At 37.7% G+C, this 13447-nt stretch overlaps 1 protein-coding gene and 1 non-coding gene across 2 annotated transcripts; both read right to left on the bottom strand.

The window, feature by feature from the left end:
- Positions 1-7888: 7888 nt before the first annotated feature.
- On the bottom strand, positions 7889-8994 carry LOC125585743. Its single transcript, XM_048755385.1, has 4 exons — positions 8568-8994; positions 8460-8464; positions 8089-8283; positions 7889-7894 (listed from the first exon to the last, which is right to left on the bottom strand). The coding sequence occupies exons 1-4, from the start codon at positions 8992-8994 to the stop codon at positions 7889-7891; spliced, it is 633 nt and encodes a 210-aa protein (XP_048611342.1).
- Positions 8995-11054: 2060 nt separating this feature from the next.
- On the bottom strand, positions 11055-11161 carry LOC125586601. Its single transcript, XR_007323138.1, has one exon. It is a non-coding gene; the product is annotated as a small nucleolar RNA R71 (small nucleolar RNA).
- Between the last annotated feature and the right edge of the window lie 2286 nt (positions 11162-13447).

Raw genomic sequence — 13447 nt, forward strand, 5'->3', positions numbered from 1 at the left:
TATACTTGCCAAATAATAAAAGAAAATCTTATAATTAATGACTTATGTTAAATATTATGCAAATAATAGAATGAGTAAAAATGATTTATCAAATTTTTAATGTTTATAAAATATACAGTAAAACTTCTATAAATTAATAATGTTGGGACTTTGAAACTTTATTAATTTACAGAGATTTGAATTTACAAAAGTTTCCTTATTTAGATTTATTATTTTAAGATATATTTATTCTAAGATAGGAAAAGTATTTGATTTTAGTGTTCAGACATTAATTGTTATTTTTTTTTGAGTTTGACATTTTTATTAAATTTATTATATTATTTGGGTATATAATATATATTTCATAGAAGTTAAATGAAGTCTTAGATATAAAATTACTAAATCTCATCAAAAATATAATAAGTGTCAGGAAAATATATAGATAATTTTATTGTGAATATAAAACAAACAATATAATAAAAGATTCTTACGTATATAATATATATATATATATATATATATATACATTATTAATTTATAATTTGAATGAGACCATATATTTACACAAAGTTCTCTAAAAAAATATTATCTTATTATTTTATCGATTTGTGTCAAATTTTGAACCGACCAAAATTTGGATCAGAAAAATTTATTAATTTATAGAGATTATTAATTTATCGAGTATTAATTATAGAGGTTCTACTGTACATAATAATGAATGAAAAAATTAAAGTAATCAATATAAATATTTAATATTTTTACATTAATAATTTAATGCGTATATGAAGTATATAATAACTTTTAATGCCTTATAAAGTCCATAAAATCTGTATTGGCCATTACCCATAGGTCCAAACTCTCATTCCAAGGCTTGGTGACACACGGATTTACATGCACCTTAACTAATAAGCATCAGACCATTTAAGTGAGCATATATATTCTCATCTCAAATTTACTACGGGTCATGAGCCAGACATATACCATCTTGAGATATTTGGATAAGCCACCACAAATATATGTGCCGTCTAAGATGGATCCTTAGAAGAGGATGAGGATGGGGATATATGTTGGATACGAATCTCTCACAAATAATGAAGTACCTTGAGCCAAATATGGGTGATCTATTTAGTGGTCAAGAACACGGATTGCAAGTTTAAAGAATCCGACTATCCAACAGTAGGAGGAGAAAATAATAAGTTGGTAAGAGAAACAGAATGGCATCGACCATCATTGTCTTGGCAAGATCTTCGGACTAAAGAATGTGAAATAGACGTCCAAAGATTATACATTTACAAAGCTAGCTAATCAAATGTCAGACACATTTGCTGACCTGAAAAATGACTAAGTCATATATAAACCAGCTTGTAAAGCACCAACGAAATTTATGTCCAAGAGAGACACAGTCAAGTTGCTACAAAGTCTATACAAGATAGACCAATAGGTTCCAAAAGATAAGAATCCTCGGAAACAAAAGAAAGGTGCAAAAGAATGATAATCAAAATCCAAATCCGAGGTTACTAAGGAAACCATCACAGACATGGAGATAAGGCCGGCCGGCTCTAAGGTACAGGTACCAAACAACGTAGCTTGGGACGCCAAGCTGCAAAGTATTAAAGGTCCTGATAATAATGAATCTCAATCAATTATATCATGTCTGGAACATAATGGAACCAATAAAGAATGTCGACATAAGATGATTTATTTGCATACAAGGTAGCACTTGAATTTATGAATATAAGCGAGGATCATGAACCCACGTTAGTATAAGAGTGCGCACTCGTAGAAAAAAATTGGATTGAATGGAAACGTGGGGTTAAATAGTTTAAAGAAGAAATGCGTATTTGGCCATATGATTAAAATGTCATATGATGTTAAATCCAGTGGATATAAATGGGTCTTGTGAGGAATAGAAATCGTGAGATATAAAGCTGATGTTGCACAAGGATTCTCACAAAGACCAGTAATAGATTATGAGGAGACATACTCCCATGTGGTGGATGCAACTACTTTTAGATTTCTCATAAGTCTGGCTATATAAGAGAGAAAAAGTAGACTTGCAGCAAATTGATGTAGTGGCTGCATATTTATATGATCCACTGGATAATGAAAGTACTAGAGGGTATTGAGCTGAAAGTACAACAAGTTCTCGAAAACAATATTGATAATCAACAAAGTATATGATCTGAATATCCTAGGAACCTCTGGGTACAATTTCCCAAACAATTGAATATCTCAAGAAAGAGTTTGAGATGAAAGATCATGGAAAACAAAGTTTTGTTTGGGACTACAGCTTGAGTACATTAACAGTGAAATCCTTGTGCATCAAATAGTATATACAGAAAAGGGTACCCAAGGGATTTAATGTGGACCAGTTTCACCCATTATCTAGTACATGAGCGTGAGATCACTTGTTTTGACACTGATCTGTTTGGTCCACAAGAAGGACATGGTCGTGAATATCCTTGACTTGGAGACGAATCCTTTGGTCCCCAGAATGACAAGAAATATGTCTTTGGTCCGGTAAAGTCCATTACCCAAGTACCATTGGCGCCTTGATGTAATAGACAAGCCATACTTGGCCGGACATATGTTCTTGCCTAGAATGTCCTATATGTTTAGCTCATGTTCGACCATAAGACACTAAAGACATACACGTCCCTAACCTTAAGTACTATTGGCGCCTTGCCTTGATATTGAGACCATTAGTCATTGGTATCCATGAAGCTCAACCATCAGGTTGGGATGCGCCAACTTGAAGGACATATACAGAGATTGGGATACGTAGACTGAAAGATTTTCAGTGATGTTCAGAACAGGGGGAGTAATGCGTGTTGTACTCTTTTTCCTTAACCATGATTTTGTCCCACTGGGTTTTCCTGGTAAGGTTTTAATGAAGCAACATCCAAAGCGTATTACGAACTCTGTATAGTTATGACATCCACGGGAGAGTGTTATAAACCATATGATGGATATCCATAACCGGCCCGGTCTATAACCAGCCCAATACCAAGAGAGAGAGAGAGACGGCTCAACCCTAGAGAGAGAGAGAGAGGTGGCCGCATGAAGAGGAGAAAGAGACGGCTTAGGCTTTAGAAAAAAGAAAACTCTATTTCTTTTTCCTTGTATTTGTACAATTTCCATATTTATGTCTTTCTTTTTATCTATTTGTAACTTCTATATATAAATGCACAAATACACAACTTATAGATTCCTAAACCTTAAACCTTAAGTTCATTACATAAATAAACAACTCATTTGAATAGCTAATGATTGTTAATGAATTTGAAAACTTGGATGTGACAAGAGGGAAACACAATTAATTAACGCATTAAACATGGTATATCAAATCCACGAAGATAAAACGTAATATCGCATCTCTGGTGATGTGCACGCAATTATGAAAATATTGGTGTGAATTTGGGAGAATTGCATCTAAAATGATGTGACTTATAAGGAAAAAATGTACTATAATTATGTGTGATTTAATTTTTGGTTTGTAATGTGAGAATGGATCCCATCCATACTCATCATGTAACATGACATGTGAGGAAATTTATTTAAATTAGAAAGTCAGGACGATAGTGATCTTACGAAGTGCATGTGTTGCTAATAATGCGAATCAATTCCCATCTGGTAACCTTTCTTTATAGCCCAAAATAATTAGGATTGCTAAATATATATATTGAATACGTTACAGGTTTACAGCTCAATCTATGAATAAATTCACTTTTTTTTTTTGATCAAATAAATTCACTTTTTCATTTTGAACTTTACAGGAGGGGCATGTCAACTTGTGTGACGATCACTTTCAGAATGTTTCGAGTATTGCCTTTGAATTACTAGCTACATACAGGTCCCGTTCGTTTACCTATCGCGCAACCTGCGACCTATCAAGTATTGCCTTTGAATTACTAGGTCGCATGTTGTTGTTCGTTTTGCTCTCGCGTAACATGCGATCTGCAATTGGTCGCAGGTTGTTGTTCGTTTTGATGTCGCGCGACTAATCGCACGACCAGTCGCGGGTTTCCATTCAAGTCGCCCAAAAAAACAGCGAATAAAAATTAAGAAAATTTTGATCGCGCGAGTGGTTGCAGATCACAGGTCGCGTGACACGTAAACGAACATAGTTTTAGTCGCAGGTTTAGTCACAGGTCGCAAGTCGCAAGTCGCAGGTCGCGCGACACGTAAACGAACGTAATCTTAGTCGCAGGTCGTAGGTCACGCGATACGTAAACGAACAGGACCACAAACTGATGCATTTTGTAGTTTGTTAGTATTTTATTTTCTAAATAACATTATAGTAAAAAGTCCTAGCTACTACATAGCCTACATTCGTGAACCACAAACTGAAGTTGACAAAATTTGAGAACTAGTGTGTTGGTTATTTGGGTTGTAACCCGAATAGTTGTGATTGAATCGTCGTGCTTTCCTTAAAGAGTATTTTAACCCTATTCCAAACCTTGGGTTACACGAAATCCCTTTGTAGAATAAGACAATCAAAGTCTCACTTTTGTTCTAGACTAAAATACAAGAGTAACAAGTAAAGCCTTAGTGCTTATATGTGTTTCTTCAAAGTCTTTGATGATCTTTGAACAATGAATCCTTTTCACTCTCTCTTTCTTACTAACTATTAGTTTCTGATTTTTTCTATATATATTTGCCAATGCCTACACCTCCTTATATAGATAGTGAAGAGTTGCAACTGTTCATACAAACAATTGCAATGGTTCACAGGAAACATTACACCTATTCACTTAAATATATAACATTCCTCCCCCATTTAAGTGTAATCATAGATTCATTAAATAAATAATACATATATCAAACTCATGCATAATAAAAATGTTCGAAGAATTGAATTTCCATCTTAGTGTATTACACATTCCAAATGTCCGAGAATCAGGATATCATACGGATTGAATCCCTCAACCCATTTTGGGCACATGAAGATAATACACACATGTGTTTCCACACTACTCTAAATGTTTATACTTGACACTATTATTAGCCATGTGTCCCATTCCATTCTTGAGCGCGTACAAAGCCAAGTCCCAACTTATTGAAGCGGCATCACTTCACACTCATAGGTAAATACTTTCACTCATGCACCTGCAAATGCATTTTTTCAAAGTATCTATTAAGAATAATATTTCAACCTATCTCATTCTTGCAGGTCCAAGCACATACCTTGGGATGAAAAAAAAATGTGCTTCAATCTTTAAGTGTAGGCTTTCCACATTGAATTCAGCCTCTAATGTCGTATTAGAGGGAAATTGGTTATCCCACCATTAAAGATTTAAAATGGACTTTAAACCCATCCCTTTAACCGACTTAATCACTAAGTCCCTAGCTAATCCTTTCATCAAATGATCAGCTAAATTTTGTTTGGACCGAACAAACTCTATTGTAATCACCCCATGAGTGATCAGCTCACCTACTGCGCTATGTCTAACGCCCAGGTGTCTAGACTTACCATTATACACTTGTCTATAGGCCTTAGCCAAGGTAGCTTGACTATCACAATGGATAGAAATTGGTGATACTGGTTTCGGCCACAATGGAATCTCGTACACTAAGTTTCTTAGCCACTCTGCTTCTTTACCAGCAGCTGCTAATGCTACAAATTTTGATTCCATAGTCGAACTTGTAATGCAAGTTTGCTTCTTGGAAGCCCAAGAAATGGCACCTCCCCTAAGCAAAAACACCCAACCACTTGTAGAAGAATGATCTTCTATGTTGGTAATCCAACTTGCATCTGAAAATCCTTCTAGCACCGAAGGAAATCCGACATATGTCAAACCATAATTAATGGTTCCTTTCAAATACTTGAGCACCCTTTTTAAGGCTTACCAATGTTGAGTACTAGGATTACTAGTGTATATACTCAACCTTCCTACAGCGTAAGCTATATCTAGCCTAGTGCTCGTCATGGCATACATTAATCAGCCAATCACTTGTGAATATTCGAGTTGTGATACTGCTTGTCCTGCATTAGGCATAAGCTTCACACTCGCATCCATGGGAGTGCTCATTGGAGAACAATTCTCACAATTGAAATTCTTAAGAATTTTCTCAATGTAATGAGATTGTGTCAAAGATAGTCCTTTAGTTTCACGTTTGATTCTAATTCCAAGAATCACATCCGCCTCCCCCATGTCTTTCATTGCAAAATTTGATGATAAAATTGCTTTTGTAAGCTCTACTTGTCCAAGGTCAGTACCAAAGATCAACAAGTCATCAACATACAAGCAAATGATTACTCCGTTACCGGATTCGTCAAATTTGCTATATAAACACTTATCCGATTGGTTTAACATTAAACCATTTGATAAGACAACCTCATCAAACCTTCGATGCCACTGCTTAGGTGCTTGCTTTAACCCATACAATTATTTGATCAACTTACACACCTTATGCTCATTACTAGGCATAACAAAACCTTCTGGTTGCTTCATATACACCTCTTCCTCCAAAATACCAATTAAAAACGTTGTCTTAACATCCATTTGGTGAATCACAAGGTTATTAATTACTGCCAAAGCAATTAATAATCTTATAGAAGAGATTCTAGCAACTGGAGCATATGTATCGAAATAATCAATACCTTCTCTTTGTTTAAAGCCTTGAAAAACCAATCGTGCTTTAAACTTGTCTATTGTTCCATCAACTTTCATCTTCTTTTTGAAGATCCACTTGCAGCCTAAAGGCTTGCAACCAGGTGGGAGATCCGACAAGACCCAAGTATTATTTCCCATGATGGAGTCCATCTCATCATTTATTGCTTCTTTCCAAAAAGAACATCCTGAGAATTCATAGCTTCACTATAAGTTCTTGGATCATTATCAATATGATAAAATGAGTATTGGAAACCAATCTCATCTCTTGATCCTTCAACTAAATATATTTGAAAATCAGGACCAAATGATGTTTCAATCCTTCCTTACGGAGCATAGGTGACATGTCTGGAGGCACTAAAGTGTCGTCTCCTTTATTAGCTCCACTTGAACTTGGAACCAAATATTTTGGTATAGGTATAGATGAAAAATGATTTTCATCAAATATTGCATCTCTTGATTCAATTACAGTATGAACTGCTACTGAATCATTAGGTTCTATTACATAAAACCTATAAGCTTTGGAATGTTCTGTATATCCAATAAAAATGCAATCGATACCTCTCTCCCCCAAGGTTTTAATTTTAGGTTGGGGTAGTCTTACAACAGCCCTACATCCCCAAACTCGAAGATAATTTAAGTTTGGTTTTCTCTTATACCAAAGGTCATAAGGGGTAATTTTGTTCTTTTTGTTAGGAACTCTATTTAATAAATAGCAAGCCGTTAACATGGCTTCACCCCAAAATTCGTCACTTAATCCCGAGTAAGATAACATGGAATTAACCATTTCTTTTAGGATTCTATTTTTCCTTTCTGATACACCATTTTGTTGTGGTGTATATGGAGCCGTAGTTTCATGAATAATGCCTACGGACTGGAAATATACTGAATCATAATACTCTCCACCTCTATCAGTGCGTAACTTCTTAATCAAACCATTTTGTTCCAATTCAACCTCAGTTTTATAAATCTTAAATTTATCTAGGGCTTTATCTTTACCATGTAATAAATACACATAACAGAAACGAGAATAATCATCTATGAAAGTGACAAAATACTTCTTGTTTCCTAAAGATGGTGTAGCATGCAAATCACATAGATCACTATGTATAAGTCCTAGCACTACATAATTTCCTTCAATGCTTTTAAATGGTTGCCTAATTATTTTGGTTAACATACAAGTACTACATTTTCTAAATTTATATCAAAAGTAGGAATTAACCCTTCTTTAGACATATTAATCATTATAATGTACATGACCTAATCTAGCATGCCACAGAGATGAATCATTTTTACTAGAACTTGCCATATAAACATAATTGACAACTTTATTAATATTAAGCATAAACATTCCATTACAGAAATATCCAAATCCAACAAATACACCACAATTCGATAATATATACTTATCGGATTCATACACTTGTTTAAAACCACATTTATTTAAAACACTATCAGAGACTAAGTTTTTCCTAATTCCGGGTACATGAAGTACATCCTTGAGATCAAGGGTTTTTCCAGAACTAAACTCTAACACCACTTTTCCACGACCTAGGATAAGGGCAGTTGACTCGTTTCCCATATGAAGTATGGATCCATCTTGAACTTGCTCATATGTAGTGAACCATTCACGATCCTTGCAAACATGTGTTGTTGCACCCGAGTCAATCCACCACACCACTTCATCATCCTGCACATAAAATGCCTCATAAATCTTTGATACATAATTCACATTAGAATATAGTTTAAAATCAGAGATTTGACCTTGATGAGTGGATGGACCTTGGTCCTTAGACACTTGTCCCAAACGGTTTTGTCCCGTTTTATTTTTATCCTTTCCTGCTCGGAAATCACGACTTAAGTTACCCGGCCTGTTACAATTCCAACAAATGCTCTTAAACTTTTTGTTAGATCCATTGTAAGTGTTGTTATTAAAGGATCGTTTCCTTTTATTCTTATTCATAGAACTCAGACCTTCCTCCATCATATTGATGGAAGAAGTACCAGCCTCATTATTTTTGGGTTTTTCTCCCTCTTGCGCCCTTAGAGATTCCTCTATGCGCAAATGGCTGCCAAGTTGTACAAGAGACAACTCTTCATTTTTGTGTTTTAATATGTGTTTAAAATCTTTCCATGAAGGTGGTAACTTATCGATGATATTCGATACTGAGATGGATTCGTCCATCTTCATGTTGTGTTGTGCAAATTGACCTAGTATACGAAGCAATTCATTGTATTGCTCCATAACTGACCTAGAATCAGACAGCTTGTAATTATTAAAATTACTAACAAGGAACTTCTTACTAGAAGCATCCTCAGCCATGTACTTTGATTCTAACGCATCCCACAACTCTTTTGCGGATTCGACATTCTGATAAACATCAAAGAGAGGATCTGACATACTGATATCTTGCATATTCACATTGTTTTATCCATTTATTCATGTGCATTTTCATCATATAGATTAGGATTTAGCCATGTCTAGGTTGCATTTTGCATACATATGTCTCTATTAGGTATTGGAGTACCAGATGGAGTTCCTGGAGACATTTGGGTGCATTTGGAGCTCAAGGGAGGTGATTAGAGTGATCTTTGGACGAGAACTGCCTGGAGCGACTTCCCGGAGCGACTACATGAAGTCGCTGTGACACACATCCCGGAGCGACCTGGCCAGAGCGACATAGAGAGGTCGCTCGCGTTTCTATCGCGAGACACCCCTCCCAGAGCGACTTGCCAGAGCGACGCTCCGAGGTCGCTCGCGTTTCCATGGCGAGACGACACAAAACGAAGCCCGGAGCGACCTCTCAGAGCGACCCACTGAGGTCACTCCCGAAGGCCAGAGCGACTTGTCGGAGCGACATGCCGAGGTCACTCCGCGTCTATTTGCCTGTCGAACTCATGTTTTTCTAAGGGCCTTTTGGTCATTTCATTATGCACGTTTTACATTGCCAAAAACCTAAGTTAAGTACTTTTGTAAGCCACCAGAGACCAGATCTTTTTTCTGGAGAACGATTAGTAAAAACTTGTTTTGATTCAGATTTGATTGCTCTCATCTTGTGTTCTTGTTGATTTCTTATCTATTTCTCTACATGATTAATCTGAAATCCACCATGGGTTTAAGAGGAATCATGGAGATTAGTGAGTAATCACCTTTTGAATTCATGGGTTAGGGAGATCAAGGGTGATTAGGTTAGTTCTAGGATGTTTTAGTGTAGATCATTCTTGTTCCTTGCTAGTAGAGTATTCATAATGCATCTTCTGAGTTGGCCTCTCAAAAGTTGATCTTTAGGCATTTCCCACCCACAAGGTGTTTGATGAAATGCCTGAGACAACTCTCCTATGCTTTTAACATACTTTACCAAAGACATTTGTTGTTAAAGGTGTTAAGATAGCCAATAGACTTGTTAGTAATGATTGCTTTCATATTATTCAACCAAAGACATTTGATGTTTGAAATATGTTAGTAAATGAACATTCATCTAGACATAGAGTTTGTTTAAGATTGTGTCTAAGCTTAAGGTCGATAATTTGATTGATCATTTGCCATCCTTAGTTCGATACTTGATCACCCAAGGTCTAATCCCTATGCCCATGAGTTCTCTTTTTCATTAGTCAAGAAAGTATGTAATTGCTTTCTAGTATTAGTAGTAGTTTAAAATTCATCTAAATCATTGGTTGCACTTAGATTAAGTGAGTACTTGCATTCTCGGTGCTTTGATATCCCTCAGAACTGGTTCGACAATCATTTATACTACAACATTTGTCTTAGGAGCCTTGAAACTCCTAACATCAAATTGGCGCCGTTGCCAAATTCTGAGTAGATTTGAACATTGAGATTTAGTCACTTGCTTGAGACTGAGTCATTTTAATTTTGTTTTGTTACTGATTCTTCTTCTTCACCTACCTTTAACTTTCAGGTGTATGAACTTGAGGAGCAGGGGTCCATCAAACCTAGTTCCAATAGTAGCAGACATCAGAGCTTTCGAGAGGGAGTGTGCTAGAGCTAGAAGAGAAGAAGAACAACAAGCCCACTTGCAGAGATTGGATATTGATATGGCAGATCCACCGCAAGGGGCAGAACACCAACTGCGGGCAGCTCGACCCATTGGTGCTTATGACCGGCCCAACATTCATGGTCATAGACTGGGAATCCGAGCACCGTCTGTGGCAGCCAACAACTTTGAGGTCAAGTCAGGACTCCTCAACGTGATCGAGAACAACAAATATCATGGCTTGGCTTTAGAGGACCCATTCGATCACTTGGACAGGTTCGACAGCTACTGTGGGTTGTCAAAAACCAATGGTGTGTCAGAGGATGCCTTAAAGCTGAAGTTATTCCCTTTCTCTTTGGGGGATAAGGCGCGTCAGTGGGAGAAGTCCCTACCCAGCGACTCTATCACCACTTGGGATGACTGCAAGAAAGCATTCTTGGAGAAGTTCTTCTCTACTTCAAGAACTGCTAAGCTGAGAAATGAGATCTCCAGCTTTCAACAGAAGGGCTTGGAAGGATTCAGTGAAGCCTGGGAGAGATTCAAGGGCTACCAAGCTCAATGCCCTCACCATGGTTTCTCTAAGGAAAGCCTGTTGAGCACATTCTACAGGGGAGCTCTTCCTAAGTACAGAGCCAGATTGGATACAGCTAGCAATGGGTTCTTCTTGGGAAGAACTGGGGAAGATGCAGAGGAGCTGGTTGACAACATGGTGAAGAGTGATGCAGTTTACAGTGCAGACCACGACAGAGGCAGCAGGGGTGATGATAAGCAGACGAGGAAAGAGATCAAAGCTTTGGAAGACAAGATCGACCTACTCATTGCTGAAAAAGCCACCCAAGAGCAGCTGAAGTTTGTTGGTAACTCCAAGCAGGATGATCCACCTGCTGTCAATGAGGTTGAGGGTTTGGATGGTCAAGAGGAGTTGTGTTTCATTAACAACAATGGTTGCTGGTACAAAAAAGAGCCCAACTTTCAGTACAACAACTACCAACAGAAATCCTATCCCAACAACCAACAGAGTGGTTATCCGCCTAGAAACAACCAGCAAGGCAGCTATCAGCCTCACCAAAACCCCTCGTCTGGTTCCTCTGCTCCTCAAGAGAGCAGCACTGATACCTTACTGAAATAAATCTTGGAGTATCAGACTAGAAGTGAGAAGCATGTTGGTTATGAGTTGAAGAACCTTCATTCCAAGATTGATGGGAGCTACAATGAGCTCAACAACAAATTCTCACATCTTGCTTCTACGGTCAAGAATTTAGAGAATCAGTTTGCTTCCATGAACACTCACCAGAATCGCCAGCAAGGATCTCTACCTGGAAAATCTGACCAAAACCCCAAGGAGGCCAAAGCTATCACCCGTAGGAGTGGTAAGCAGTTACCTCCTACAACCCTCACCAGGGATGCTGAGAAACTAGGCGAGGAGGTGGCCATCAACTTAGATGATAAAGTGGTGATTGTTGATAAGAAAACCAATGATGAAATCTTGGAGAAGATAGTGGAAGCCAAAGGTAAAGGAAAGGTTGGGGAAGAGAAGAAACAGTGAAAGATGGTGAAGTTGTTGCTCCAGCAAGTGAGAATTCTTTTGTTCCTCCTCCCTATGAACCCAAACTTCCATTTCCTGGTAGATTCAAGAGGCAGCTGCTAGAGAAGTACAAAGCTCTGTTTGAGAAGCAAATGAGTGAAGCTCAGGTTGCAATGCCCATCATCGATGCTGTCACGTTGATTCCTCAATAAAACAAGTTCCTGAAAGATATTGTAGCTGCAAAGAAGAAGGAAATGGAAAGCATGATGATTCTTACCCATGAGTGCAGTGCCATCATCCAGAGGCTTGATGTTCCAGAGAAGTTAGAGGATCCAGGATACTTCACACTACCTTGTGCTCTTGGGCCTATGGTATTTGAGAAATGTCTCTGCGATTTGGGAGCTAGTGTCAGCGTGATGCCTTTGTCTGTTGTAAAGAAGCTTGGATTCACTCAGTACAAGAAGTGTAGACTCTCTCTGGTGTTAGCTGATCGTTCGGTGAAGTACCCTGTGGGCATCTTAGAGGACCTCCCTGTGAAGATTGGAAGGTATGAGATACCTTCAGATTTTGTGGTGCTTGAGATGGGTGAGGAGGCTCGAGACCTATTGATTCTTGAAAGACCATTCTTAGCTACAACAGGAGCAATTGTTAAGGTGAAAGAGGGCACAATTGATCTCCATTTGGGTAAAGGGCATGTTCTCCACTTTGACATCAAGGGGAAAATGAGAAAACCAACTGTGTTCGGGCAAGCCTTCTACATTGAAGAGATGGGCACTCCTGCTGATGAACCCCTTGAAGAGTTACCACCTGAGGACAACGAGGAGGGATCATCTCCCTCTACTCATTCCCCATAGAAGGTAACCCACTACTTTTCATTGTATATACCATTTAGTTTTTGCATATTAGTTTTCTCTTTTTGGGTATCTCTCTCTCCTTGACAACACAAAGACTGTGTGATTTAAGTGTGGAGGAGGTACCAAGTATTTGATCACGTTTGCTTTGATGTTGTTTCATTGAGTCATGCATTGCATACCTATTTGCATAAAAAAAAATCATTTAGTTTGCATCATTTGCATTTCTAGGAGAGTCTAGAGCATATAGGTTGCATTTACTTGCATTGGGAGCAATGATTTGAGATGCCTTGTAAAGAACATTACTTTGCACCTGAGTAGCTTATGCACCTCTCAAAAAGACTTGTATGCTTCGAGCCTTGAAAACTCTTCCTGAAATTTGTTGATTGCTGAAATTCAGTCTTTGAAACCAACTACAATCTTATTTGAATTGAACGAACTTAATTCATCTTGCTCATAGTCCCTTGTGTACTGAATCATGGATAT

This window comes from Brassica napus, chromosome C4 (assembly GCF_020379485.1).
Source record: "Brassica napus cultivar Da-Ae chromosome C4, Da-Ae, whole genome shotgun sequence".
Classification (NCBI taxonomy): Eukaryota; Viridiplantae; Streptophyta; class Magnoliopsida; order Brassicales; family Brassicaceae; genus Brassica; species Brassica napus.